This window comes from Bombina bombina, chromosome 2 (assembly GCF_027579735.1).
Source record: "Bombina bombina isolate aBomBom1 chromosome 2, aBomBom1.pri, whole genome shotgun sequence".
In the NCBI taxonomy this organism is placed as follows: Eukaryota; Metazoa; Chordata; class Amphibia; order Anura; family Bombinatoridae; genus Bombina; species Bombina bombina.
The window spans coordinates 635,004,641-635,030,347 of NC_069500.1; the positions used below are offsets into that span (position 1 = coordinate 635,004,641).

The 25,707-nt window shown below is 40.4% G+C and overlaps 1 protein-coding gene across 1 annotated transcript in view; it reads right to left on the minus strand.

Moving 5' to 3' along the window:
• The window catches only part of MPDZ (multiple PDZ domain crumbs cell polarity complex component), a 754,223-nt gene that overhangs the window by 304,299 nt on the left and 424,217 nt on the right, over nt 1-25,707 (minus strand). The window contains exons 16-18 of the mRNA XM_053699987.1: nt 14,296-14,385; nt 8,560-8,748; nt 3,472-3,681 (exon numbers count right to left, since the gene is read on the minus strand). Of these exons, the coding sequence (XP_053555962.1) occupies nt 3,472-3,681; nt 8,560-8,748; nt 14,296-14,385 (489 nt within the window). The remainder of the gene's footprint in view (nt 1-3,471; nt 3,682-8,559; nt 8,749-14,295; nt 14,386-25,707) is intronic.

Genomic DNA, 25,707 nt, shown 5'->3' on the forward strand with positions numbered 1-25,707 from the left:
ACTAAATAGTCTACGGAAAGAGAATCTGATTAACTTTGAGTGTAGATGCCTCAGAGGCTGTCCAAAATAGTATCCATTAATTATAAACAGCACAGTGTATGATATTTCTGAGAAGGGCTACCATGATCTACCATGACCCAAATATTAAGAAAAGATCTGAGTGGAAAAGAGTTATTTTGTTTATACTGAGGAAAAAAATGTACAAAAAAATGGCCTTCACACTTTTAGAGACCTCAGAAGTAGACACTTATAAAGGCTAAATGAGGAAACTCCTCAATGGAACCAATAAAATCCTGCAATACGCATTGCTCAAAAACACCTTTTGTCAATGTTTAAATACCAATTCTCCTCTACCACTGTAATATAACTTGCAGCATCCTTAAACATCTAGTAAAAGTACATATTTTAATAAAATTTAAATTAAATGTAAATAGGACAAAGTGGCTTACTTTGCGTAAAATAATAATAAATGTTTTAAAGATATAGCCATGCTCAACAAATCAATGGCAAATGGGCATCAAGGATTTGTGCTAGACTGGTAATCGTCATGGAACAGTAACTTAGCATCTTCTAGACAAGGCTTATTTCCCATGAACTACTAACAACACCCATATGAAACGAAGAGCCATCAGGACAAAACTATTAGCAATCTACAGCTAAGGAACAATCTAATCTAAGCTAAGGAACAAATATGTCCAGAATGTGGTTTAGTTTACCAATATTAAAGGGACACTGAAACCAAATCTTTTCTATCGTGATTCAGATAGAGCATGCAATTTTAAGCAACTTTCTAATTTACTCCTACTATCAAATTCTTTTCATTCTCTTGGTATCTTTATTTGAAATGCAAGAATGTAAGTTTAGATGCTGGCCCATTTTTGGTGAACACACTGTGTTGTTCTTGCTGATTGGTGGATACATTCACCTACCAATAAACAAGTGCTTTCCATGGTTCTGAAACAAAAAAAAATAGCTTAAATGCCTTCTTTTTCAAATAAAGAAAGCAAGAGAACGAAGAAAAATTGATAATAGGAGTAAATAAAAAAGTTGTTTAAAATTGCATGCTCTATCTGAATCACGAAAGAAAAAATTTGGGTTCAGTGTCCCTTTAAGTATTAGGAAGCATTAAACACATTACAGGTGCACAAGCCACTGTTAGTTGGAATAATATTACAATAGAAGAGGTTTTCTTTCCCATCTGTGGATTCTACATATTCAATATTAACCCCTTAAGGACCGGCATTTTAGACAAAAAGTTCCCCAAAAGACCAGAACATTTTTGCTATCACTACATTTAAACAGAAATAAAGCCTTTTTTATATTTACCTATCAAAACTATATATTATTTTTAGTAGACAACCCAAAATATTGATCTAGGCCCATTTTGGTATATTTCATGCCACCATTTCACCGCCAAATGCGACCAAATAAAAAAACACGTTAACTTTTCACAATTTTAGGTTTCTCACTGAAATTATTTACAAACAGCTTGTACAATTATGGCACAATGGTTGTAAATGCTTCTCTGGGATCTCCTTTGTTCACAAATAGCAGACATATATGCTTTGACATTGCTTTTTGGTAATTAGAAGGCCCCTAAATGCTGCTGCGCACCACACTTGTATTATGACCAGCAGTGAAGGGGTTAATTAGGTAGCTTGTAAGGTTAATTTTAACTTTAGTGTAGAGACCAGCCTCCAACCCCCTGATCCCTCCCTGACCCCCCTCAAACAGCTCTATTCCCTCCCCCACCTTACAATTGTCACCACCATCTTAAGTACTGGCAGAAAGTCTGCCAGTATGAAAATAAAAGCATTTTTTTTTAAAAAAAAATATTTTTTTTAAATATATTTCCTGCAGTGTAGGTTCCTCCCTAACCCCCCAACCTCCCTGACCCCCCAAAAAAAGCTCTCTAACCCTCCCCCCTCTACCTATTTGCCACATCTTAGGTACTGGCAGCTGTATGCCAGTACTCAGCTTGTTGCAAAATTGGCAATTTAAATTTTTTTTATGTAGTGTAGCTGCTCCTCCTCAATACACTCCCCCTTCCCCTCCCAGAACCCTTGGGATCCCCCTCATTTGCCCCTACACCCTCCTCCCTCGTTCCCCCTCAATGACCATTTTTTTTTGTTTTTTTTCTATACCCTGTAGCATAGCCAAGCTGTCCCACCCACTCCTGCCTCCTCCAGGGATGGGCCGCCCATCCGCCTCCCTCCTTACGCTCCCACCCACTAACGATCGGCACCACCGATGTCCAATGCAGAGAGGGCCACAGAATGGCCCTCTCTGCACTGGTAACTCTGCAAATCTATTTCTACAGTGCCCCACTCGTGGGGAATGCAGAAATAGCGCAATCTCGCTAATTTGAGCAAGATCGCGGCAGAGAGAAGCCCAGGACTGCGGCATAACGACCAACGTTGTACAGGATACGGCGCTGGTCATTAAGGGGTTAACACTTACCCCACCAATAAAGATTTTTCCGGACGTTATATTGCACATTCCCTTTACATTATTAGAAATATTTTGATCATGGGCATTTTAGCTTTAAATGGATAATTTCTGAAATTTCATGTTCGTAATCTGCTCTCACCTATCAGCTGATTATTCCATCTGTGTATTAGTTAAGATATCATAAAAATCTAGCCTGTTAGGGCTACCTGAGGACTAGAATTAGGAAACACTCACCTAACTAATGGTACTGATATGCATTCCTGTCAATTAAACATGCATTCTGCCATAGGTGCCATACATAAGCTTTAGCAATAATTTAGTTAAGGAAATAAAAAAACAAAAGTAAATTTTTATAGCAAACATATGTAGATTGTGTACAGCTAATTTTGAATATTATAGTGAGCACAATATAAGTTATAAACAAGGAAATAAAACACCTACACCATGCAAATCAATAACATATAATGATGTTGTGTCCTTTTCCCATTATATTTGCATTACTACAAATCCCCAAATCTGTAATTCCAAAATCCAAACTTATTCTGAAATCCACATTTTAATAAATATTTTTTTTTAAAATAGAATTATCAAAAATGTATACTTTTCCCTGCTTGTAAGTCACAATTCTAGAATTCAAATAAAAGTCTATATATATCTAAAACAACAAATATTACTTTTCTGATTACAGTACTATCTTTCGGAGGGTATATATACATAAAGTATTAAAATGATATAAAACTACCTTTGGGTTGCATCTATAAGCTGTATAATGACATGTAAATACTGCCTAAATGGCATAAGATATTGCTGTTTATACTAGGTTTCATCCCCTCTCTAAACTGTCCCATTTTACAGATGCAAATATTCCAAAATCCAAACTATTAAACCTTTTACGGTCCCAAGCAGTTTGGATAAATGTTTCTTTACCTGTAAATATTTTATTTAAGTGTTTTACATTATTTAACCAACATGTTGTTGCAACTTCCATCTGTGTTCAACTTCTCAGTTAGGTATACTTACAGGTAGTGGTTTTGCAACTCCAATTCTAACTTTTCCCACTGGTGCTCCTTTCAGTGCCTGAACAGCCTCCTCAAGATTTGCATGATCCAAATTGATATCATTAACGAAAATGAGGCGATCTCCCGGAAGAAGCCTGCCATCTTGTTCTGCTACACCTCCAGGAACCAAAGATCGAATTACTATTACAGTGCTTGCTGGATCAATAGGGTCCTAAAGGAAAACCATAAATATTTTATATGTATAATATGGAATTAATTTATCTTAATTAACAATTAACAACTTGCAGAGCTATTGTAAATAATAAACTTGAGGGAAGCTTTCATCCAGTCACTAAGAAATGTATCATGATCAATAGGAGATGTCCCCTATTTAACACAGTATATACTGAAAGAATCCCAAAGCAATGTTTAAGTGGCATTGTATGAAAATGCAATGGTCAGATTCATAAGCAAGGGAAATGGGATGAGAATCCCTTTAATTCTTGAAGAAAAATCCGTAACACCTCCATCTTTGCCTACTCCTAGTCTAGCCAAAGAAAGGGTCAGGGAAATAGAAGGGATATTAAAGCTTTCGTTGTCCAGAATGTCTTCGCCTCCACCTGGTGGCCAGGTGATGAATTGTAGACTCTCAGCACCATAAGAAAAAATTTATTTATTAGAGGGGAACTAAACACCTTGTAATTACAAGACATGTTTGTTGTCTTGCTATAGAAAGAGGAGCCAATCCAGGCTTGTTAACTGACTATAAAAGGCTAACCATAGCTATTATGATAACCTCTGCTGAAGCCATGTAGGGAAAGATATGCAGTATGGTTAACCTTAAAAAGTCTACAATGCTCATTTTCATTTCTGAAACCAACATTTTTAAGGGTTAAATTATATAGGGGGACAAAAATTAATTAAAGTATACTGCAAAAACAACTATGCATAATCAAACATTTTATATTAAAATATCAAGGTGCTTACTTTCCCTTTAAGCACAACAAGTGCAGTTGATGAAAACAAGGAGCATGGTGGTAGCACAGAGGCAAAAAAACAGCAGATTTTTTTATGCACCTCTTCTCTATACACATATTGTCAAATAATGAAGCAGTAACAAAGCTGGTTTATCACTTCAATACATATATTGGATCATACTTTAAAATATGGACAAATAATATTACAAATACAAACATAAAAACATGAGAACACAGATTAAGGGGCCGATATATCAAAGCTTTAAAGGGACATTAAACCCAAAATGTTTCTTTCATGATTCAGATAGAGAATACAATTTTAAACAACTTTCCAATTAACTTCTATTATTTGATTTGCTTCCTTCTCTTGTTATCCTTTGCTGAAATGTTTTTCTAGGCAAGCTCATTAGCAGAAGAGAACCTAGGTTCTAGCTGTTGATTGGTGGCTGAATATATATATATTGATTGTGATTGGCTCACCCATGAGTTCAGTTAGAAACCATTAGTGAGTTGCTGCTTCTTCAACAAATGATACCAAGAGAATGAAACAAATTAGATAATAGAAGCTAATTAGAAAGTTGTTTAAAATTGTATTTTCTATCTGAAACATAAGAGAACAAATTTGGGTTTCATGTCCCTTTAACTGTAAATCAGCTGAAATTCTGCGTCAAATTAGATGAAAAATTGATACGCCATAGTTATCACGGCGTCAACATAGAACAGATCGACAAAACATTTGATCTCGCAAGTCAAATTCGACGCAAATCGATGCTCACCGGATTCCATCGTACAACTGCCAATCCACTCTCAAATACGACTCTATTCAACCAAATTAAAATGTATCAAACATTTAACAGGTACGCTTGTGTCTATTCCAAGGCCACGAACCTACTGTTCAATCCGCTACCTTTCAGCTCGCGAAAGCTATAGAAAGCAATGGGATGTTACTGCATTAATGAACCAGCAACAGGCGCCAACAAAGACGCATGTTCAGTATCTTAATATTATGTCGGCTAGATTACGAGTTTTGCGTTAGCCAATAAGATTTCTTACCCTTTAATTCCGATTGGCTGATTTCTATCAGCCAAGCGGAATTCAAAGGACGCCATCTTGGATGACGTCCCTTAAATAAACCTTCATTCTTCGTTAGCCGTCGATTGAAGAGGATGTTCTGTGCCGGATGAATGAAGATAGAAGATGCCGTCTGGATAAAGACTTCTGCCCGCTTGGATGAAGACTTCTGCCGGCTTCGATGAGTACTTCTGCCGCTTCATTGAGGATGGATGTCTGGTCTTCAAAAACTGTAAGTGGATCTTCGGGGGTTAGTGTTAGTTTTTTTGAAGGGTTTATTGGGTGGGTTTTATTTTAAGCTTAGGGTTTTGGCGGAAAAAGAGCTAAATGCCCTTTTAAGGGCAATGCCCATACAAAAGAGCTGATTTCTTTGGGGCAATGCCGCACAAAAGGGCCTTTTCAGGCCATTGGTAGTTTATTGTAGGCTAGGGTTTTTTTTATTGGGGGGGGGGGCTTATTTTGATAGGGCTATTAGATTAGGTGTAATTAGTTTAAATAATTGATCATTTCTTTTTTATTTTGTGTAATTTAGTGTTTGTTTTTTTTGTAATTTAGTTAATTGTAGTGTAAGATAGGTTAGGTTTTATTTTTACAGGTAAATTTGTATTTATTTTAACTAGATAGTTAGTAAATAGTTAATAACTATTTACTAACCAATCTACCTAGTTAAAATAAATACAAACTTACCTGTAAAATAAAAATAAAAACTAAGATAGATACAATGTAACTATTAGTTATATTGTAGCAAGCTTAGGGTTTATTTTACAGGTAAGTATTTAGTTTTAAATAGGAATTATTTAGTTAATGATAGTAATTTAGATTTATTTTAATTATATTAATGTTAGGGGTGTTAGGGTTAGACTTAGGGTTAGGTTTAGGGGTTAATAACTTTAGTATAGTGGCGGCAATGTTAGGGACAGCAGATTAGGGGTTAATAACAGTAATGTAGGTTGCGGCGATGTTAGGGACAGCAGATTAGGGGTTAATAATATTTAACTAGTTTTTGCGATGCAGGAGTACAACTGTTTAGGGGTTAATATGTTTATTCTAGTGGTGGCAATGTTCGGAGCGGCAGGTTAGGGGTTAATAATTTTATTTTAGTGTTTGCGATGCTGAAGGGCCTCGGTTTAGGGGTTAATAGGTAGTTTATGGGTGTTAGTGTACTTTTAAGCACTTTAGATATGAGTTTTATGTTATGGCGTTGTAGCATAAAAGCCATAACTACTGACTTTCAGTTTACGGTATAGATCTTGACAGCATTGGCTGTACCGCTCACTTTTTGGCCTCCCTGGCAAACTCGTAATACCGGCGCAAAGGAAGTCCCATTGAAAAAGGACTTTTGGAAAGCTGCGGTAGTTATGTTGCGTTCTAGCTAAATAGTGTGCGGTGCAGCTTAACCTGCAAGACTCGTAATACCAGCGGTAGTGAAAAAGAGCAATAACGCTGCTTTTTCACTCATACCGCAAAACTCATAATCTATTCGCAAATTTGAATCAATACTTTGCACCAAATTTGAAGCAATACTTTGCAACAAATTTGAAGCAATACTTCCCAGCCAATTTGACGGAATATTCAAACTCCTAAACAACCCACAAACTAGTTAAATTTTCCACCACTTTTTATTGGGCAATACATAATCGTGATTAATTAAATCAGCCAATCTGATTTAAATTTACATTTTCTAATATCACTAACTAATCAAATTGCTCTATACTTGTATCATTGATCACTCATCAGAACTTGTAAGTGCCATTTGTTACATTGTGTATTATACTTTGAAAGTTTGTATATGTGAAATTAGTATTAAAGATAAACATTGATGAAGACAGGCCACACAGTGTAATATTTTTGACAATGATTTTAATAATCAAATGATGTTTGATTCAATATAATCTTAAACTGAAAGCTCAAAGGGATAGTCTACCTAACATTAAACTGTCATAAATCAGATACAGCAGAAATTAAAATCACCTCTTTAATCCTATTTTCAGTGTTTTCTTCCTTCTCTTGAATTTCATTTTCATTAAGAAATTTCATCTTAAATGGCAGCTCATTTTTTTAATACCTGTGTAGGACTGGTGTTTAAAACTAGACTTCAATCAGGAAGTGATACACAGGTGCAGAAAGAAAACTGGCACAACTCAAAATATCCATTGTTTGCAAATAAATACATATGATTCCCTGATTACATGTTGCTCAAAATAATAATATATTTACACTTTATATATATATAGTGGTATAAATAAACACAAAAAGACAACATTGTTTAGAACAAAAAAACAAAACAATTTAGGGACATGTAAATATGTTTTGTTACACTGTGTATATATATATATATATATATATATATATATATATATATGTATGTATATATATATATATATATATATATATATATATATATATATATATAAATACACACATATATATATAAATACACACAAAAGTATGTGCACAGATATATGTACAAATTCTAGCATTAATAATCATTTAAAAAAAATAATATGAGATAAGCATATCATGATTTCTAGAAATACAAATACACATTAATGTATGTGAAAATATCATATATCAGATTTTTTGTATAAAAAATAAAATAGTAAAATAACTTTCTATGAGATATTATTGTTTGTTCAGGAATAAATCTAGCTATTTCTTGGACATTAACAGATGAAAAATAAAAGTTTAGCTTTAGAGAAATGTGCTTGTCCATGGACAGTAATGAAATGGTATAAATAAAGTTGGGAAAAACAGACAAACCTGTCTTCATTTGATGGACATTCAGGGTAGATTATTTGATAAATAAGGATATATGCGAGATCGATGCCTATTATTTATCAACAGTCCGATGCTATTTGCGTCTGACTTGAAACACATAAGTTTGACAGACGTGTTGATAAAGAAGACTGTGGAATTTAGATTTGTGTCAGCGATGTCTGGCGAGCATACTGACCCATTGATAAATCTTAATCTCAGATTGAGTAAAAAGTGCCACATGAAGAAACTAAAAAAAACCAAAGCTTTTTGTTTCAATGAAACATTGAGTCATACAAAATACTAACCTGATAATCTAAGATACTGAAACCTAGACCAAGGTTTCCCTTTTCCAGCACAATATCTTGTACCTCTGTTTCCCACATTGCTAGTGGAGATCCTTGCACCTCATCAATGTTATGACCATCATCAACTGCAGCCATGCCAACATCATCTGTTTCCGAAGAGCCAATTGCTTCAACAAATTCAATGTCATGCTAACACAAAGCATAGGAAGGTAACAGAATACAATAAATATTAATATATCATTCCATAGATCATGTTAGTTAAGTAAATGTTTGTGCACAGCAACTTTAACCTTAAAGGGACATAAACGTCTGTATAGCAAATGGCGATCTAAGCAGCTGCAAGAGCCAGTAAAATATTTTGGCAGAAGTTAAAAAAAGCAGCTGCGTGTATAGCATTTTCAAAACTTCAAAGACACATTTTGAAAGATAGGTGCTTTGTTTTTAGAGTACTTGGCTCTATCATCTGGTTAAAGCATTTATTTTGTTGTTGGAACGTATGTCCCTTTAGCAAGTGAACATTCTAATTAGCATTCAAGTCCATCTTTGCCATGCAGCTCTATGCTAAAAGCCAGTGATAGCCAACTGGCCTACAACATGCTGCCCTCTGCACTAGATTTTGCAGCCTCTGTGAAAAAAGCAGAACTATAAAAGGTTTGCTATAGATTTCTTGGCCCCGAGAAGAACGAGAACTAAAAAAGAAAATGTATGCTTACCTGATAAATTTATTTTGTCTTAGACACGATGAGTCCACGGATCATCTTCATTACTTATGGGATATTCACCTCCTGGTCAGCAGGAGGAGGCAAAGAGCACCACAGCAGAGCTGTTAAATAGCTCCTCCCTTCCCTCCCACTCCAGTCATTCGACCGAAGTTAGGAAGAGAAAGAAAAAAAAAGCCAAGGTGCAGAGGTGACTGAAGTTTACAATAAATAACATCCTGGACTCATCGTGTCTAAGAAGAAATACATTTATCAGGTAAGCATACATTTTCTTTTCTTCTTAAAGACACGATGAGTCCACGGATCATCTTCATTACTTATGGTATCCAATACCCAAGCTAGAGTACACGGATGATACGGGAGGGACAAGACAGGATACCTAAACGGAAGGCACCACTGCATGAAGAACCTTTCTCCCAAAAGCAACCTCAGCCGAGGCAAAAATATCAAATTTGTAAAACTTTTGTAAAAGTGTGAAGAGAAGATCAAGTTGCAGCCTTGCAAATCTGTGCCACAGAAGCCTCATTTTTGACTGCCCATGAGGAAGCAACAGCCCTAGTGGAATGAGCCATAATCCTGTCAGGAGGCTGCCGTTCAGCAGCCTCGTATTCCAAACGTATAACACTCTTCAGCCAAAAGGAAAGCAAAACAGCCATAGCTGTCTGTCCCCTACGTTTGCCTGAGAATACCACAAACAAAGAAGAAGACTGGCGAAAGTCTTTAGTCGCCTGTAAATAAAACCTTAAAGCACGAACTACATCCAAATTGTGTAAGAGACTCTCCTTCTTAGAAGAAGGATTAGGACACAAGGAAGGTACAACAATCTCCTGATCAATGTTTCGATCTGAAATAACCTTGGGAAGAAATCTAAATTTTGTACGTAAGACGACCTTATCCGCATGAAAAATAAGGTAAGGGGGTTCACATTGTAATGCTGAAATCTCAGACACTCTGCGAGCAGAAGAAATCGCTACCAGAAATGAAACCTTCCCAGACAACAACTTGATATCTAAGGAATGCATAGGTTCAAACGGAACCCCTTGCAGAACCTTGAGAACTAAATTAAGACTCTATGGAGGAGTAACTGGTCTAAACACAGGCCTAATTCTGCTTAAAGCCTGGCAAAAAGACAGACCATCAGAGACATCAGCTAGACGCTTGTATAACAGGATAGATAAAGCTGAAATTTGACCCTTTAAGGAACTTATGGATAGGCCTTTCTCCAATCCTTCCTGGAAAAAAAACTAAATTCTAGGAATCCTAACTCTACTCCAGGAGTAGCCCCTGGATTCACACCAATAAAGATATTTACACCAAATCTTTCTAGTGACAGGCTTACGAGCCTGAATCAAAGTGTCTATAACTGAGTCAGAAAAACCATGCTTGGCTAGAATCAGCCGTTCAATCTCCAAGCAGTCAGCTTCAGAGAATCTAAATTTGGAAGATGGAAGGGTCCCTGAATCAGAAGGTCCTTTCCAAGCGGAAGCCTCCAAAGAGGTAGAGACGACATCCCCACCAGGTCTGCATACCAGATCCTGTGAGGCCAAGCCGGTGCAATGAGAATCACTGAAGTCCTTTCCTGTTTGATCTGGGCAATCACTCGAGAAAGGAGAGCAAACAGAGGAAACAGATATGCTAGATTGAAGGACCAAGGGGCCGCCAGAGCATCTATCAGAGCCGCCTGAGGATCTCTGGATCTCGACCCGTACCTCGGAAGCTTGGCATTCTGCCTGGATGCCATGAGATCCAACTCCGGCTGACCCCATTTGAGGATCAGACTGGAGAACACATCCAGATTAAGTTCCCACTCCCCCGGATGAAAGGTCTGTCTGCTCAGAAAATCTGTCTCCCAGTTGTCCACCCCTGGGATATGAATTGCCGACAGACAACAAGAATGGATCTCCGCCCACTGAATTATTTTGGAGACCTCTACCATCGCCAAGGAACTTCTTGTTCCTCTTGACAATTGATGTAGGCAACTGACGTTATGTTGTCCGACTGGAACCTGATAAACTGAAATGAAGCCAGCCGAGGCCAGGTCAGAAGAGCATTGTAGATCGCTCTCAGTTCCAGAAAGTTTATGGGTAATGAAGACTCTGGGGCCTATCTATCAAGCTCCGAAAGGAGCTTGACAGCCCGTGTTTCTGGCGAGTCTTCAGACTCGCCAGAAACAGCAGTTATGAAGCAGCGATCACAAAGACCGCTGCTCCATAACCCTGACCGCCTGCTCTGTGCAGGCGGACAGGAATTGCAACAATTTAACCCGATCAAGTACGATCGGGTTGATTGACACCCCCTGCTGGCGGCCCATTGGCCGCAAATCTGCAGGGGGGCGGCGTTGCACCAGTAGCTCTTCTGAGCTGCTGGTGCAATGTTAAATGCGGTGAGCGTATTGCTCTCCGCATTCAGCGATGTTTTGCAGACCTGATCCGCACTGTCGGATCAGGTCCGCAAGACATTTCTTAAATATGCTTCTCTGTCTGAGACCATATCCCCTGAGCCCTCAGGGAGCCCCAAACTGCTCCCCACCCCAGAAGGCTGACATCTGTTGTCACAATCTCCCAGGAAGGTCTGCAAAAACACGTTCCATGGGAGAGAAGATCTAGAGACAACCACTTAAGAAGAGACTACTGTGCCAATAGAAGTCTAGGGGACCAGTCCAAATAATTTCCGTTCCGTTGTTTGAGCATGTCCAACTGTAGAGCTCTGAGAAGAAAGCGAGCAAACGGGATAATGTCCTTGTCGCTACCATCAGACCTATTAACTCCATGCACTGAGCCACTGCAGGGCGAGGAGAAGAATGCCGAGCTAGGCAAGTATCAATTATCCTTACTACCGTCAGAAAAATCTTCATAGACAGAAAGTCTATAATGGTCCCTAGAAAGATCACTCCTCTATGAGGAACTAAAGAGCTCTCTTATAGAATCACCTTCCACCCGTGTGACCTTAGGAAAGTCACTACCAATTCCGTGTGTGATTTTGCTAGCTGAAAAGATGGCACCTGAACTAGAATGTCGTCCAGATACGTTGCCACCGCAGTGTGTCTTGAACGAAGCACCGTAAGTAGAGACCTCAGAACCTTTGTGAAAATTCTGGGAGCCGAAAGGAAGAGCCATAAACTGAAAATGTTTGTCTAGAAAGGCAAACCTTAAGAACTTGTGATGATCCCTGTGAATGGGAACATGCAGGTACGCGTCCTGAAAATTTACTGTTGACATAAATTGACCCTCCAGGATCAAGGGAAGGATGGAATGAATAGTTTCCATCTTGAAGGACGGTACTCTTAGAACTTGTTTAGACTCTTAAGGTCTAGAATTGGTCTGAAGGTTCCTTCTTTCTTGGGAACCTCAAACAGATTGGAATAGAATCCCATACCTTGATCTTGAGGTAGAACGGGAACGATCACTCCCAGAGCTAAGAGGTCTACTCCCTATAGAGAGCATCATTCTCTGCTAAATCTTCCGATATCAGGAAGAACAAAACACAGAGGTGCGCAACTAAAATGGCGCTAAACATAATCCTCTCCCGGTTGCCATTTATATATCAAAAAGGCCTTCGGGGGAATAGTAACGGACTGAACAGTCTAGTCCAAAAAGCAAATAAATTAATGTGGGTTCACCTACACTGAGCCGCTCAAGCATAGCTCATAAATTGTGGCCATAACAGATCTCCCGGTCGGCTATTATTAAACCGCCGGGAGAAAATAACATAATTCCCTTACATTGCCTCATACTGAGCTTATCTGAATATAGCTCAACAGAAAATATGTCACTATGAGATCGCTCGGTCGGCTATAATTAAACCGCCGGGAGATAGGAATGCAAGTACCATGCCCTGCACACTGAGCTTTATTCCATTATAGAAATATAAGATCTCCCAGTCGGCTATTAAGAAACCACCGGGAGATATAACCCCAGATTTATGCATTGCCTCACACTGAGCTTTGTTTGTCTGATGTATAGCTCTGCAGTGATGGCTTTGTTGTGGCAACATGTCTCACACTGGGCTCGTTCTATGTATGTCTCCGTAGCTATGAAATGAGAGCCTATGTGTCAAACAGGCCCAGAGCCTGCGTGTAACTGTCCCAAAGTATCCCCTGAAACTCTGAGGGAATCTATCCATAAGCATGATAAGGGAGTTAAATCCGATGAGGAATAAAATGAAGTGCCCAACTTTCTTCTGAGTCTCTCTTCCACCCCCAGAGTAAAGTTAGTACTTACCTCATCTCCTGCCGGACAGCAAGGCAATTCCCAGGTTTGTGAGGTCTTCTCCCTCACATGCACCTGTAATTTAAAAAGAAAATATCTCTCAGATTTTCTTAGTAAGGGCAGCAAACAATTACATGGGAGGCGCAGTGAGAATTATGTCCCACAAGTTCCCATTGCTCTAAAGCCACCAAAAGCTCTACTGTAGAGACTGATACAGACTACGGCTACACCCTGGAACAAAGCAGCACACTCTGGCACTACTTTAAAAATTATAAACTCTTGATTGAAGAATATTTTCTAACACCTCACTTTACCTCTTCCTATCACTAACGTAGGCAAAGAGAATGACTGGAGTGGGAGGGAAGGGAGGAGCTATTTAACAGCTCTGCTGTGGTGCTCTTTGCCTCCTCCTGCTGACCAGGAGATGAATATCCCATAAGTAATGAAGATCATCCGTGGACTCATTGTGTCTTTAAGAAGAAATGTTTGTCTTGGGATCTTCCAGTGGATGGGCAAGCAGGTTGGACTCACCTCAAAACAGCTATTTGGACAGGAGAAGACAGAGGGTACCCTACCATTTTACATAAATCTGGCCTACACCACTGGAACTTTTTGGGAAATATTATTTGTGTGTTTAATAGACATACATTTATGTTTTGCCCTTAAGGCATCTAAAATATTGATCTGCAGCTTCCATGTGATAAAACGTTGGCCATAACTGCTATAACTCACAGTACAATTTAAAGACTACAAATGTGTAATTCATTTGTAGAGTTTTTTTTTTATTATATTTTTTTTATATAATTTACCTGAGAATCGTTATCAATGTGATGCATTGCTGATATGTCTTCTGGGATTTTCCAGAGTTCAGAGAACTGATCATCAAAATTGTCTTGGTCCTGCAATAGAAAAACAAGAATAAGTAGAACATAGATGGATTTTTTTATTTTTGATCAATAGCAGTATTATAAAAAGCTCAAAAGAAAAGTATCACCTACTAGAGCTTTTTCACTTTGATCTCTGTAGCGACATAAGGAATTTTAGTGAATGTTGCTATGGGCTATTTAGAAGAGAAATAAAACTATAGCACGTGATTCTTAGCTCCCTGGCCCATAGCAGCAAATTCATTAGGAAATTTAAAATCAGAGCTAATGTGTGTAAGTGAAGAGTACCAATTATTAAAGGTGACATTTTTTACCTTTTGAAAACCAATTGTGAAAGAAAGTAATTACTTTTTCTTGTATGAGGTATGTTTCCACCTAATAAAATGATTCCTTTACATGTTTTAGAGGATTGCTTTACACACACAATGGAGTCTGCATTGATCTAGTTGTATGATCAGTTTTAATGACAGTACCTGAATTTTAATTTTAGCACGGTTACATTCTTGTTTCTCTTTTTATATTATATGTTGTTTCTCTTTTTATATTATATGTTGTGCTCAATGTCAAGACAAAAAAAAAGAGAAGACAAAAAAGAAAAAGGAAAGGAGGTTATAGTGCACGCTTTCTTAACCTCAAATAAATCAATCTGAAAAATTAAAACTTATCCTTTATTTGAATATTCACTAGACTAAAACAGTTTCCACAGAGAGAAAGATTAACATACTAATAATATATAGAGGGGTTAACAAACATAAATATGTCTAAACAAATCCCTACTATAAAACAAACAGGAAAGGTCCTTAATTATTATTATTACTGGTTATTTTTAGGGCACCAACAGATTCCGCAGTGCTATAAACATAGGCGGAATACAACAAAACATTTATAGGGATTGGGACTTCCGGGCGGTGGCCATCTTACTGGTCGCACTGAGCATCAGCTCCTTAAAGGGACAGTCTAGGCCAAAATAAACTTTCATGATTCAGATAGAGCATGTCATTTTAAACAATTTTCCAATTTACTTTTATCACCAATTTTGCTTTGTTCTCTTGGTATTCTTAGTTGAAAGCTTAACCTAGGAGGTTCATATGCTAATTTCTTAGACCTTGAAGCCCACCTCTTTCAGATTGCATTTTAACAGTTTTTCACCACTAGAGGGTGTTAGTTCACATATTTCATATAGATAACACTGTGCTCGGGCACGTGAAGTAATCTGGGAGCAGGCACTGATTGGCTAGACTGCAAGTCTGTCAAAAGAACTGAAAAAAGGGGCAGTTTGCAGAGGATTAGATATAAGATAATCACAGAGGTTAAAAGTATATTATTATAACTGTGTTGGTTATTCAAAACTGGGAAATGGGTAATAAAGGGATTATCTATCTTTTAAAACAATAAAAATTCTGGTGTAGACTGTCCCTTTAAGATTTCTACACTATTTCTCATTTCTGCAAAGCAGTGCAAGTAATATCCAACTTAAAATAGTGGAGAGACTTGTCTGACAGCGACCTAATTCAAGAAATAGGGTCTAGGATTTTGACGCGGCTCCATAGCCCTCAGTACCAGACTATTCATTTGAGGCCTTCCCCAATAACTGAAGCATCAACCCGTCCTCATACCTAGCTGTGTGCCTTGTGTGCGCAGTCCTTGCTCTAAAGAGTACCCTATTCTCTAAACCACATACTTTGACTATTCTGCTTTGGAAACCTCACTGTTACCCCTGTACATCAGCCTACTCATTACGTGCAGCTAATTGTGGCAAGCAGCTATAAGTGTGGCTAGATTATCTACGGCAGGCAAGAAGCATTTGCCGAAAATGGAGGACACCTACCTAATACAACAAATACAATCGATGATACTTAAGGATTCCCAGAACCTGGAGGAAAAATTTGCAGCACTCTTTTACCTGCATCAACAGGAATTCAACAAAGTATGGCGAGCCTCGCTACAGAAGTTAGACACTTTGATTCCTGCCTTACCTAGTCCTACGACCGGCACAGAGGATTACTCGACAACATGGAAGGAAATTCCCCTTCAGGAGGCTAATAGATTGCTGATCCAATGTGTGGAAACAGTAGCGTCCCCTGGGCAGCTTAACCCTAATTGGCCGATTGGCAGACTAAGTGAAGGGACCGAGACTAGCCCAGCAGAGATCCAGCTCCATGTTTCCCCATATCTTGAAGTCGGAGCTATAAAACCAAGTACCGCAGTGTTTCAGCCGAAGAGAAATACCAGATTCATTGAAAGGATGAAAACCAACGGCTCAGCAGACAAAAGATCTAGACGTATCCTTGACAGTATGCAGTCGTTAACCCACGATCGACCATCCTACCTTACTGCAGCGGCTACCTACTTCCACGCAGAGCTAATGAGGCCTGTTGGTGAGGGAACTTTATCAGTTGTGAACGCAGATCTACCCGTGCAGCATTTAGAGGTAGCGGAGCTGGTAGATGGAACGTTAGTGTTAGGCAATCTAAGAACCGCTGCACACCAGCCTTTCGACCAGAGCGACCTAACTACATGCTGTCATTGGCGGCCCTATCCAGTACTGCAACGACCACCACACTTGATGCAGCTGAACACACCTGCTCAGAGCCCCCTCGGGGAGCTATCAAGCCTGGAAACTGAGGGAGCAGACACACAGCCGCAGCCATGCCAGAATCTTCTACTGAGAACCTCTGCAATCCTAAGAGGGGAAGATGAGGTGGGACCGGGACAATCTGCTTTCATATTTGCTGACACCTCCTATCCAACACCAAGCGTTCAAAGTGAATATACTCCACAAGTCTCCCTGCAGAAAACAAAAACAGGAGTCGGTTGAAACCACTAAGGGACGGTGACCACCAGATGAGTATAGGACTCTGCAGCCCTTAGTTAATTACTAGCACTTGTTAGCCCCTACCTAAAATGGTCCTCTATTACTCTATATATGTGCAGCACCTCTTTTTCCATTGATAATGGCTGGAAAGCCTAATCCCTGAGGTCATACTTTGCTGCAACATATGTTTCTTCGTTTCTCCACTTGTTCTGCTAGTAGGTTAAACCATGCATATTCTATTACAACCTGGGTGAAAATTGAATAGATAAACTACTGACCCAGAGACAGAACTTTTTTTCACTTTCTGCGATGAGATTTTTTTAGTGAAAATTTTTCTGCAGGTCATTTTTAAATAAAATAAAATAGTAAATTTGTCAGTTACACTAAAGCACCAGATCAATTGCAATGTGTTGGTTACATGAGAATAAAGCAATATTTAAAGTTGTATAATCTAGTGCAGTAGTTGAAAATTGCATTGCAAATTAGCTGCAGACAAAAAAAGTAATTGTAAAATGTCTCTTGAATTAATTTGGTTTCCTTTTCTCTTAGTCCAACATAGAAATGTAGTAATTAAAAAGGTGCATTGCTCATACGAACTTCTTACATTCAGAGAAAAACAGCTTTGCAGACTGTGAAAAGCTAGGGAACAAGCTTGCAAAAATCTCAGAGCCAGACAACAATCAATGCACTGCTGCTTTGCAGCACTACTGCATATTTGACTGTTGTCTTCAAACAGCACTTTGCTCTGGATGCACTGTGTTAAGGAAAACTTATACAATGCAGCCAGAGAACAGCTCTGTTTAAAATGAACAGCCTAATGAGGAGCAGCTCTGAAAAGATAAAGTGCTAACAGTTCCTGTTCTTTCTGCAGACATGCTGCATTTTCTGCGATGACATCTCAGATCACTGTATGTTCTGCCTTGGGGACTACTGACTTAGGGTTTTACACCTGAAAGAGGTCTGTTGTTCAGTTTATCCAAAGAAACTGCTAGGTGAAATCGCACAGACTTGTTTCACCAAATAATGCCTCTGTTTTAGAGACTCACCATGCATGTTTAGGTCTTGCAATTTAATTGAAGGAAAGGTTGCCCTGACTAGCTATAATTAGAAGTTTGCTCCATTATGCTTAGGCCACTATTGTTTTATAAGTGAGTGTTTCACCATATACATACATATTGCTATAGAGATATGCACAGTATAACCCATACTATGCCACATATAGCAAAGTCTCTGATCCAGCAGTGCTTCTTAATAACTGTGCAGGATGGTTTATTTATAATACTAACCTTGACTGAGATGCAAAGTTACCATAGTTGAGCCCCATTGAATTCCAGAATGTCTTTCTATACCCTTTCTTGAGTTAGGTCAGATCAACGTACTGTGCTGTTAAAGTACTTAGCATAACATTGTTAACTGAGCTAGACATGTTAATCTTACTACTGTGGTTATCTAGTTCACTGTCAAGATAAGGTTGTTTCGTTATAATTAGAGCCCAAGAGTGGCCCCTTCTCTAAGTTACATAAACAGTACACAGGACCAAGAGTGGCCTTATGTCCAATAGGGGATTTTTATAATGTTATATTTTGTTTTATAATTTTAAAATCTTAAAATGTAAAACTGAGGTTTTATGTCAGGTGGTTAATTTAATTTGCAGACACTATCTTGAATCCTGAAACCGTGCATATTGTGTTGTATTGAGCTTTATTTTCTTGTATGCTCTTATCATACTTTACCTTTAACTGTCTGTAACAAAATTTTGTTTTTGAAACCTCAAGAAAAATATTAAAAGTTAAAAATATTTATAGGGATCAAACGGGTAGAAAGCGAGTCGCACTGTTGAAGTCAGCTCTTAAGAAGGTGATAACTTAAATTACGCTAACCTGATAATTGTATTTTCTTCAGAAATAAAGAGTCCACAGCTGCATTCATTACTTTTGGGAATTCAGAACCTGGCCACCATGAGGAAGCAAAGACACCTCAGCCAAAGGCTTAAATACCTCCCCCACTTCCCTCATCCCCCAGTCATTCTGCCGAGGGAACAAGGAACAGTAGAAGAAATATCAGGGGGGTGAAAATGTGTGAGAAGGACAAAATAACAGAGGCCCCACAAAAATACGGGCGGGGAGCTGTGGACTCTTTCCATCTGAAGAAAAGAAAATTATCAGGTAAGCATAATTTAAGTTTTTCTTCATAAATGGAAAGAGTCCACAGCTGCATTCATTACTTTTGGGAAAACAATACCCAAGCTATAGAGGACACTGAATGCTAAAGCGGGAGGGTACAAGAGGCAGCCCATTCTGAGGGCACCAGGCCTGAAAAACCTCTACCTAACAAAATCCTGCTCCATCCGAAGCCGAGAACAACTTTTGAAAAAAAAAAGAAAAAGGCCCGAGGACACTGATCTGCAGATAGCCAGCAGCCTCCGTATTCTTCCACAAAGAAGAAAAGACACAGAGAAAACAAGCATAAGGAACTCCAGAAAAAAAAACTAAAAAAGGGCACAACAAGTCCGTAAACAGAGCAAAAACCAGAGAAACTGAGTCAGGCTAACAGAGACCCAACCAGTCTTGTAGAAACAGGGGGAGGCAACGCCCAGCCCTTAGAGATACAGAAACTACGGACTAAGGCCGGGAGTCTGAACAGAGAAGAGAATCTTCCCCTAACACAGTGCAACCACCTCTAGTTAAGACGACTGAAGACGAAGGTCCCCAGAGTCGTAAAAAGATAGCTCTGAATATCTAAATTTTCAGAAAAGAACCTCAGAACCTTGTGCAGCAAGCTCAGAAAGGTGAACATCTGACGTACAACCCCACAGAGACAAAAGACAAAACACTGCACACTGCCATCATCGAAAATGACGCAGAAACTTGAATACTTGCAGTGCAAGTAAGGAGCAGCTGAAATAGGCTAAGCATCCACCAAGCAGTGGATAACGTCGCAGGCTATCCAAGAGTCACCAGTCCTTCCCACAGATCTTTGAACATGGAGAAAAAACATCACTGCACCTCAAATGACCTAAGAACAATTAGCAGAGCAACAGATCACAGATCCTGCTCCAAACACCAGACCAGCCCAAGCGACAGAAATGACTGATGGAACAGAAAGACCCCAACCACAGGCCCTCAGGGACAGGAAATAATGGGGGGACTCACCCACCCCAACAGAGCTCGGGTGCCAACCCAATCTGCTCCTCCAATAAGGCACACCCAAGGAGAACCCCCGAGGACCTGGAACAAAGAAAGTGCAATAGATCCTTAGAAAGACCTGTCACAACTCTCTTCAACTTCCAACAGTTCGAACAGAGCATTCCACAGAGCAGCAGACTGCTGTCCCTCACAGAAACAAAAGCCACCTGTTCGAACCTCCTACACACAGGGCAGGACAATGATCTTCCAGAGATAGGAAACCCGAGCTTTTAAGGAAGACAAGCTACCCCCTCTAAAGGGGAGGGCACAGATAAGAACAGTGCACATACCCCAAGACATGACACCATAGACTGATCAAAACACGGACCAAATGCTGAATCCACAAAGAAAACCACCCATGAAAAGGAGCACACTCCGTCCGAAGGAAAAGTCAGGCCTTAAAGTTTGAAACCAGGACCTGAAGGTGTATATGAACCCTGGCATTCCTGCTTGCAAGCTCAATGAGCTAGCCCCTATGTCCAAACATAGTCTCCCTGAAAAAACTGGGGCGTCCCGAACCAGTCAGCAGGATCATAAGTCTCTAAAGAAAACTGCCACAGCAGGATTCAAACTCCAAGCCTATGGCTTTCTAGGCCGGAACTAATCCTGGGGGCCCTAGACTCGGGACCCAGATCGCCTTAAAACAAACGACACCCTCAGGGAACACAAGATACCCCATCTGAAGAAAAACAGACCTCACAGGGGACAATGATCGGGCTAACCCGGAGAACGGGTACAGGACTCATTCGCAAATCCCAGCCCAAAGGGAAGAGAACACCCTTAGCAGGAGGTCAACACCCCCCAAACACGGTGCTAGGCCACGACAAAGTCACGCCATAACTCTAGAGCTCCAGGCCCCAAGGACAACTCGCACAAAGTCCAAGACTAAGGGAATGATAACGAGAACAGAGTCACCTGAAAGAGAGAGTAGAAAAAGGCTAGTCTCCATAATCCTTTCAGACTAACCTTCCGGAGGACCACACCCAAGGAAGAAGAATGCTGAGCATCCTGAATCCTGGTAGAAACATCCCCTAAGCAAAGGCTTGAAAAAGGAGACAGCACCGCCTATCGTCCCCGACATGGAGACGACTAACTCTCGGAAGTAGACAAAGTCGCACGGGCCTCACTTCCTAAAAAAATGAAGAATATGGCAGCAGTGGGATCTGAACCCACGCCTCCGAAGGGCCTTATCCAGCACCTTAGACCGCTCGGCCATGCTACCTAGCTCAAAGCCACCAGAAACGCGGACAAAGTCCAGAAGTCTCGACTCGAGTGTCCTAAAAGGACACTCACAAATAGACCTTAAAAAGGCAAGACCGCCAAGAACCAGGGGCATGAAGGACCTAAGTTCTCAATTTTTAACCTCCAACCCACAACGGGAAGGAAAACTCTAGTCGCCGCAAAAATCAACAACAACAGCGCATGTCACAGCGGATCTCAACAGAGACCCGGCCAACTAGATTGACAGGCAAATGAGGACTGAACCATCCTCCATACCCCTAAACAAACAAGGGACCATCAAGTCCTCTCAGGATGTTAGCTGAAACTTGTAAAATATAACAAGGAAAACAACAAAAGTCATATTGTGAGCACAAGACGCCCTAACCTGACCAGCCAGGCATAAAAGGTTCCACATGTCTGAACTAGACCTCAAAGACAGAAGGATTTGTACCCAGTCAGGACCAGCTTCAAACCAAGGGCCTCAGCACTGTCAAGGCCACATAGAGTCTCCCCCAAGATGGAAGGATAGACAACAGACAAACATAGGACTAGTATGTTCTCACTCTTGAACAAACTTTTGTAAAAGTAAACAGAGCGACCGCAAAATCGTGAGTATCAATTCCAGAGAAGAAATTTTCTGAAGGAAACATTACGACAACATGAGCTTTAATAAACCAAAGAAAATCTATCCTCACCGGATTAAATAAAAGATCAGGAAACCCGTAGGTTATCGCCCAGGAAGAAGAATCTTTCAAGCTCAGAACTGGAAACGGATACTCAAATAACAAAGACTATAAAAAGATTATCATCCCCTTATGTCTAATTATGCAATCTAGTCGAAGAGGAAGACTGAGAAATCCCCCCATTAAGAATGGGATCCTCCAAGAATGCCAAAACGTGCCTCAGTAGAACACAAAGGCGCGACAGTCTATAATGAAAGGCACAACATACCTCCGCCAGGACAAATGAAGACGCCGGCCCCGAAGGTTGATCCCCTGAGGCCTCAGGGGCAGTCGTTCCCCCAGAGGGCTGAACTGGACCAGGCGATCCCACGCCTGACGAGCCACAGTTAAAAGAACACAGACAATATCGTAAGCACACTCCCGGGAGGTTGGAGGTGCAGATGCGCCAGCACTAAAGATATGACAATGCGGAACCGTGTCGTAACCTCCGGTGGGAACAGGCCACTCTCCATAGAAAGATAAGCAGCATTTGAGTTACCTACATGCGTAGTAAGAGTTGGTGGTAAGGAACTCGCCTTGTGGGAAATGGAATTTCCAGAGGGGGATAGCTCAGCCGGCTCCTGATTCCCCGATCTCGAGGAACAGAGTACTCTAAAACGGCATTCGGAACATAATTGATGTGCATGTATCACCCGGGCCAATTCATATTCTTCGTAAAAAGTAGAATCTGAATCAGAGACATCCGTCTCCACAAAATCAGAATCCTCCATAACTGGGATATTGATTAAAAAATGGACCAATGGAGGCGGAGCTAACAGCAGAGTGGAGTGGTCGCTAAGGAGCAGAGCTCCCGCAATGATCAGTATTTAAAATACTTTTAATAGCCCCAATGGACAATAAAAGTTACCCCCTAATAGCCCCTGGTGGCCCTATACTATCCCCAAACCCATTGGACGCCGAGATCCTACATAGGCTCACTCACAGAGGTGGATATTACACAGGAACATTCTCAGAGGACTCCATGCAAAAGAGAAGTAACTCACAGCCAATATCGGCCATTGCTGATCTGGCCATTATCCCCTGGTTGATCGGACCTCACAGATCAACGGGGAGTAAGCAGAGGTTAACAAGCATGAAAGCGCTCCCAAATAGAGACACCTCCCAGGCCCTTCAGAGTAAGCCCGTGAACAGACGCCGTTTTAGAAGTTACCTGCAGGTGGTGAAAGCTGCACTATCTCACCTCAGTCCTACTCCACGCGAGTCATTACACCTCAAGGTTCAGACAGGATTCCCTACATACTACGGAGCTCTAGTGTCAAAGGCAACCGAACAGCATCCCAGGCCCTTCACCACCTAACCGCAACATCCGTTGGGGCCTGCTGAGGCCTGCAGAAGGGAAATAATATGGTCATCCGTTATCTTGATCAGCACACACGTAAGTCAATACTGTGGTCTATATAAAACACACACTTCATCTCAACTCTAGATAGAAGTCTAGTCTGAAGGTTTATACTTTAGAACCTGGGGACACTCAGTAAAGCAATCCCTAAGTATTCAAGGGATACTAGTTACATTATTTATCTGTAGAACTAAGCGGGGCCTGCAGCGTCATACTGTGGGGCCTGGGGATACCAAGCAAAACAATCTATAAGGGCTGAGGAGACACAGACTACACTAAGCACCACGTAGCCATAAATTTGAATAAAAGAAGTAATCTCATCCCTATAACCAGCATATCTCCATTCCCATATAAAGCATACCAGACCAGGAACTTTAGTAAAAGACTATGCAAAATTCCAAGACCACTGGGTGACATTATTCTCTAGCTGTTTTATGCCTCAGTCACAAACCTCCCCGGAGTAGGCCCTAGTCTATAACAGAGCACATTTATCACCTCTCATAAGATCACATTACACAGAGACTTAAACAACCTAGTGGCACTGTTATAGGGCTGGACATCTGTACTTTGATTCTACTAGAGAGTTACCCTACTAGTTCTACAGCACAGCCCCCTCTTCCCTTTCCTGCAGGGTTCTTATACCTGTGGGTCATACCCCCCTCCCCTTTACCCACTTCACCTATAGGGGGCAACTCCCCTGGAGGGAGACTGTGAATTAGACGACACTCTCTGAATCTCCTTTTTGGGTGGTTGTGCGTCTCATTACTGGGAGACCCCTACACTAGCTATGCCCTCCTCATTTCCTGAATTCTATCCTCATACTGGAGGTAACAATACTTAATATGCAGAGCTAAACGCACAGATGTAGGAGAGCTAGGCGTCACATCCCCCCTGACCCACTTATAATTAAGGAATACTCCTTGCTCAGGACACACCTACAGTCTTTTTGTGCAGTGTCCCTGTTATTTTTCCATTTCCTTTGGGGTCCCACTATTCTTGATCCTGATGGCTCACAGTATGTAGAAAAAGCAGAAGCACCAGGATCAGCCTAAAAGGACTTTAAATGATCATTTTCATAGTAAACTCCTTTCTGACCCTGAGGGATCGGAAGAAGATCCCAGAGATGCCATCTCCTCATATGGCGAGGTCTCTAAACTTACTACCTCCTCTAAAGAACAACGTAGTCTCTCCCAATCTGCCATCCTTGATTCCATTAAAGATGGATACCCATTACACGTCCCTCAAACAGGACCTTAGACAATCAGTAAGTGAGTTGAAGAGAGATATCACTTCTCTCGGGGACCACACTGAGACGCTTGAACATAAGCATGAGGACCTCAATGTGGATAATACCAACCTTCTTGTATACTCTCAAAATTTAGCAGAGCAGATTTCAGATCTAGAAGCTAAGCTCGCTGACTTAGAAGACAGGTCCCGGCGCAACAAGCTTCTCATTAGAGGGGTACCTGAGGATGTCAGTTCGACTGATTTACACAATTACCTGTCCAAACTTTTCACTGAGCTACTTGGCTCTTCTACGCAACAGGAATCTCTAACAGATAGAGCACATAGAGCCTTACACCCATGAAATTCATCATTGGACATACCAAGAGACATTATCATCAGATTATATTGTTTTACATTCAAAGAAAAAGTCCTAAGAGCCTCCTTCCTGAATAACCTGACAGCACCATGCGACACAATACAAATATTCCCAGATCTTTCACCACACACATTAGCTAAACATAGAACATTCCAACAGCTCACGTAAAACCTTTGTCGCCATAATATAAAGTACAAATGGGGATTCCCCATGACGATCAATCCTATGTTATCTCTACGCTTGATCAAGGCATGAAGATGCTGCAATCACTTGGATTCACCAAAACAACTGACCATAACCACCAACCTCCGGAACAGCTAAGGACTCTAAATGCTGCTACACCTGAGTGGCAGCCTCTGCCTAGAAGATCTACCACACAAGCCAAAAGAAAAGAAATCCTGGACACCAAGGCCCCACCTTAACGTCATATA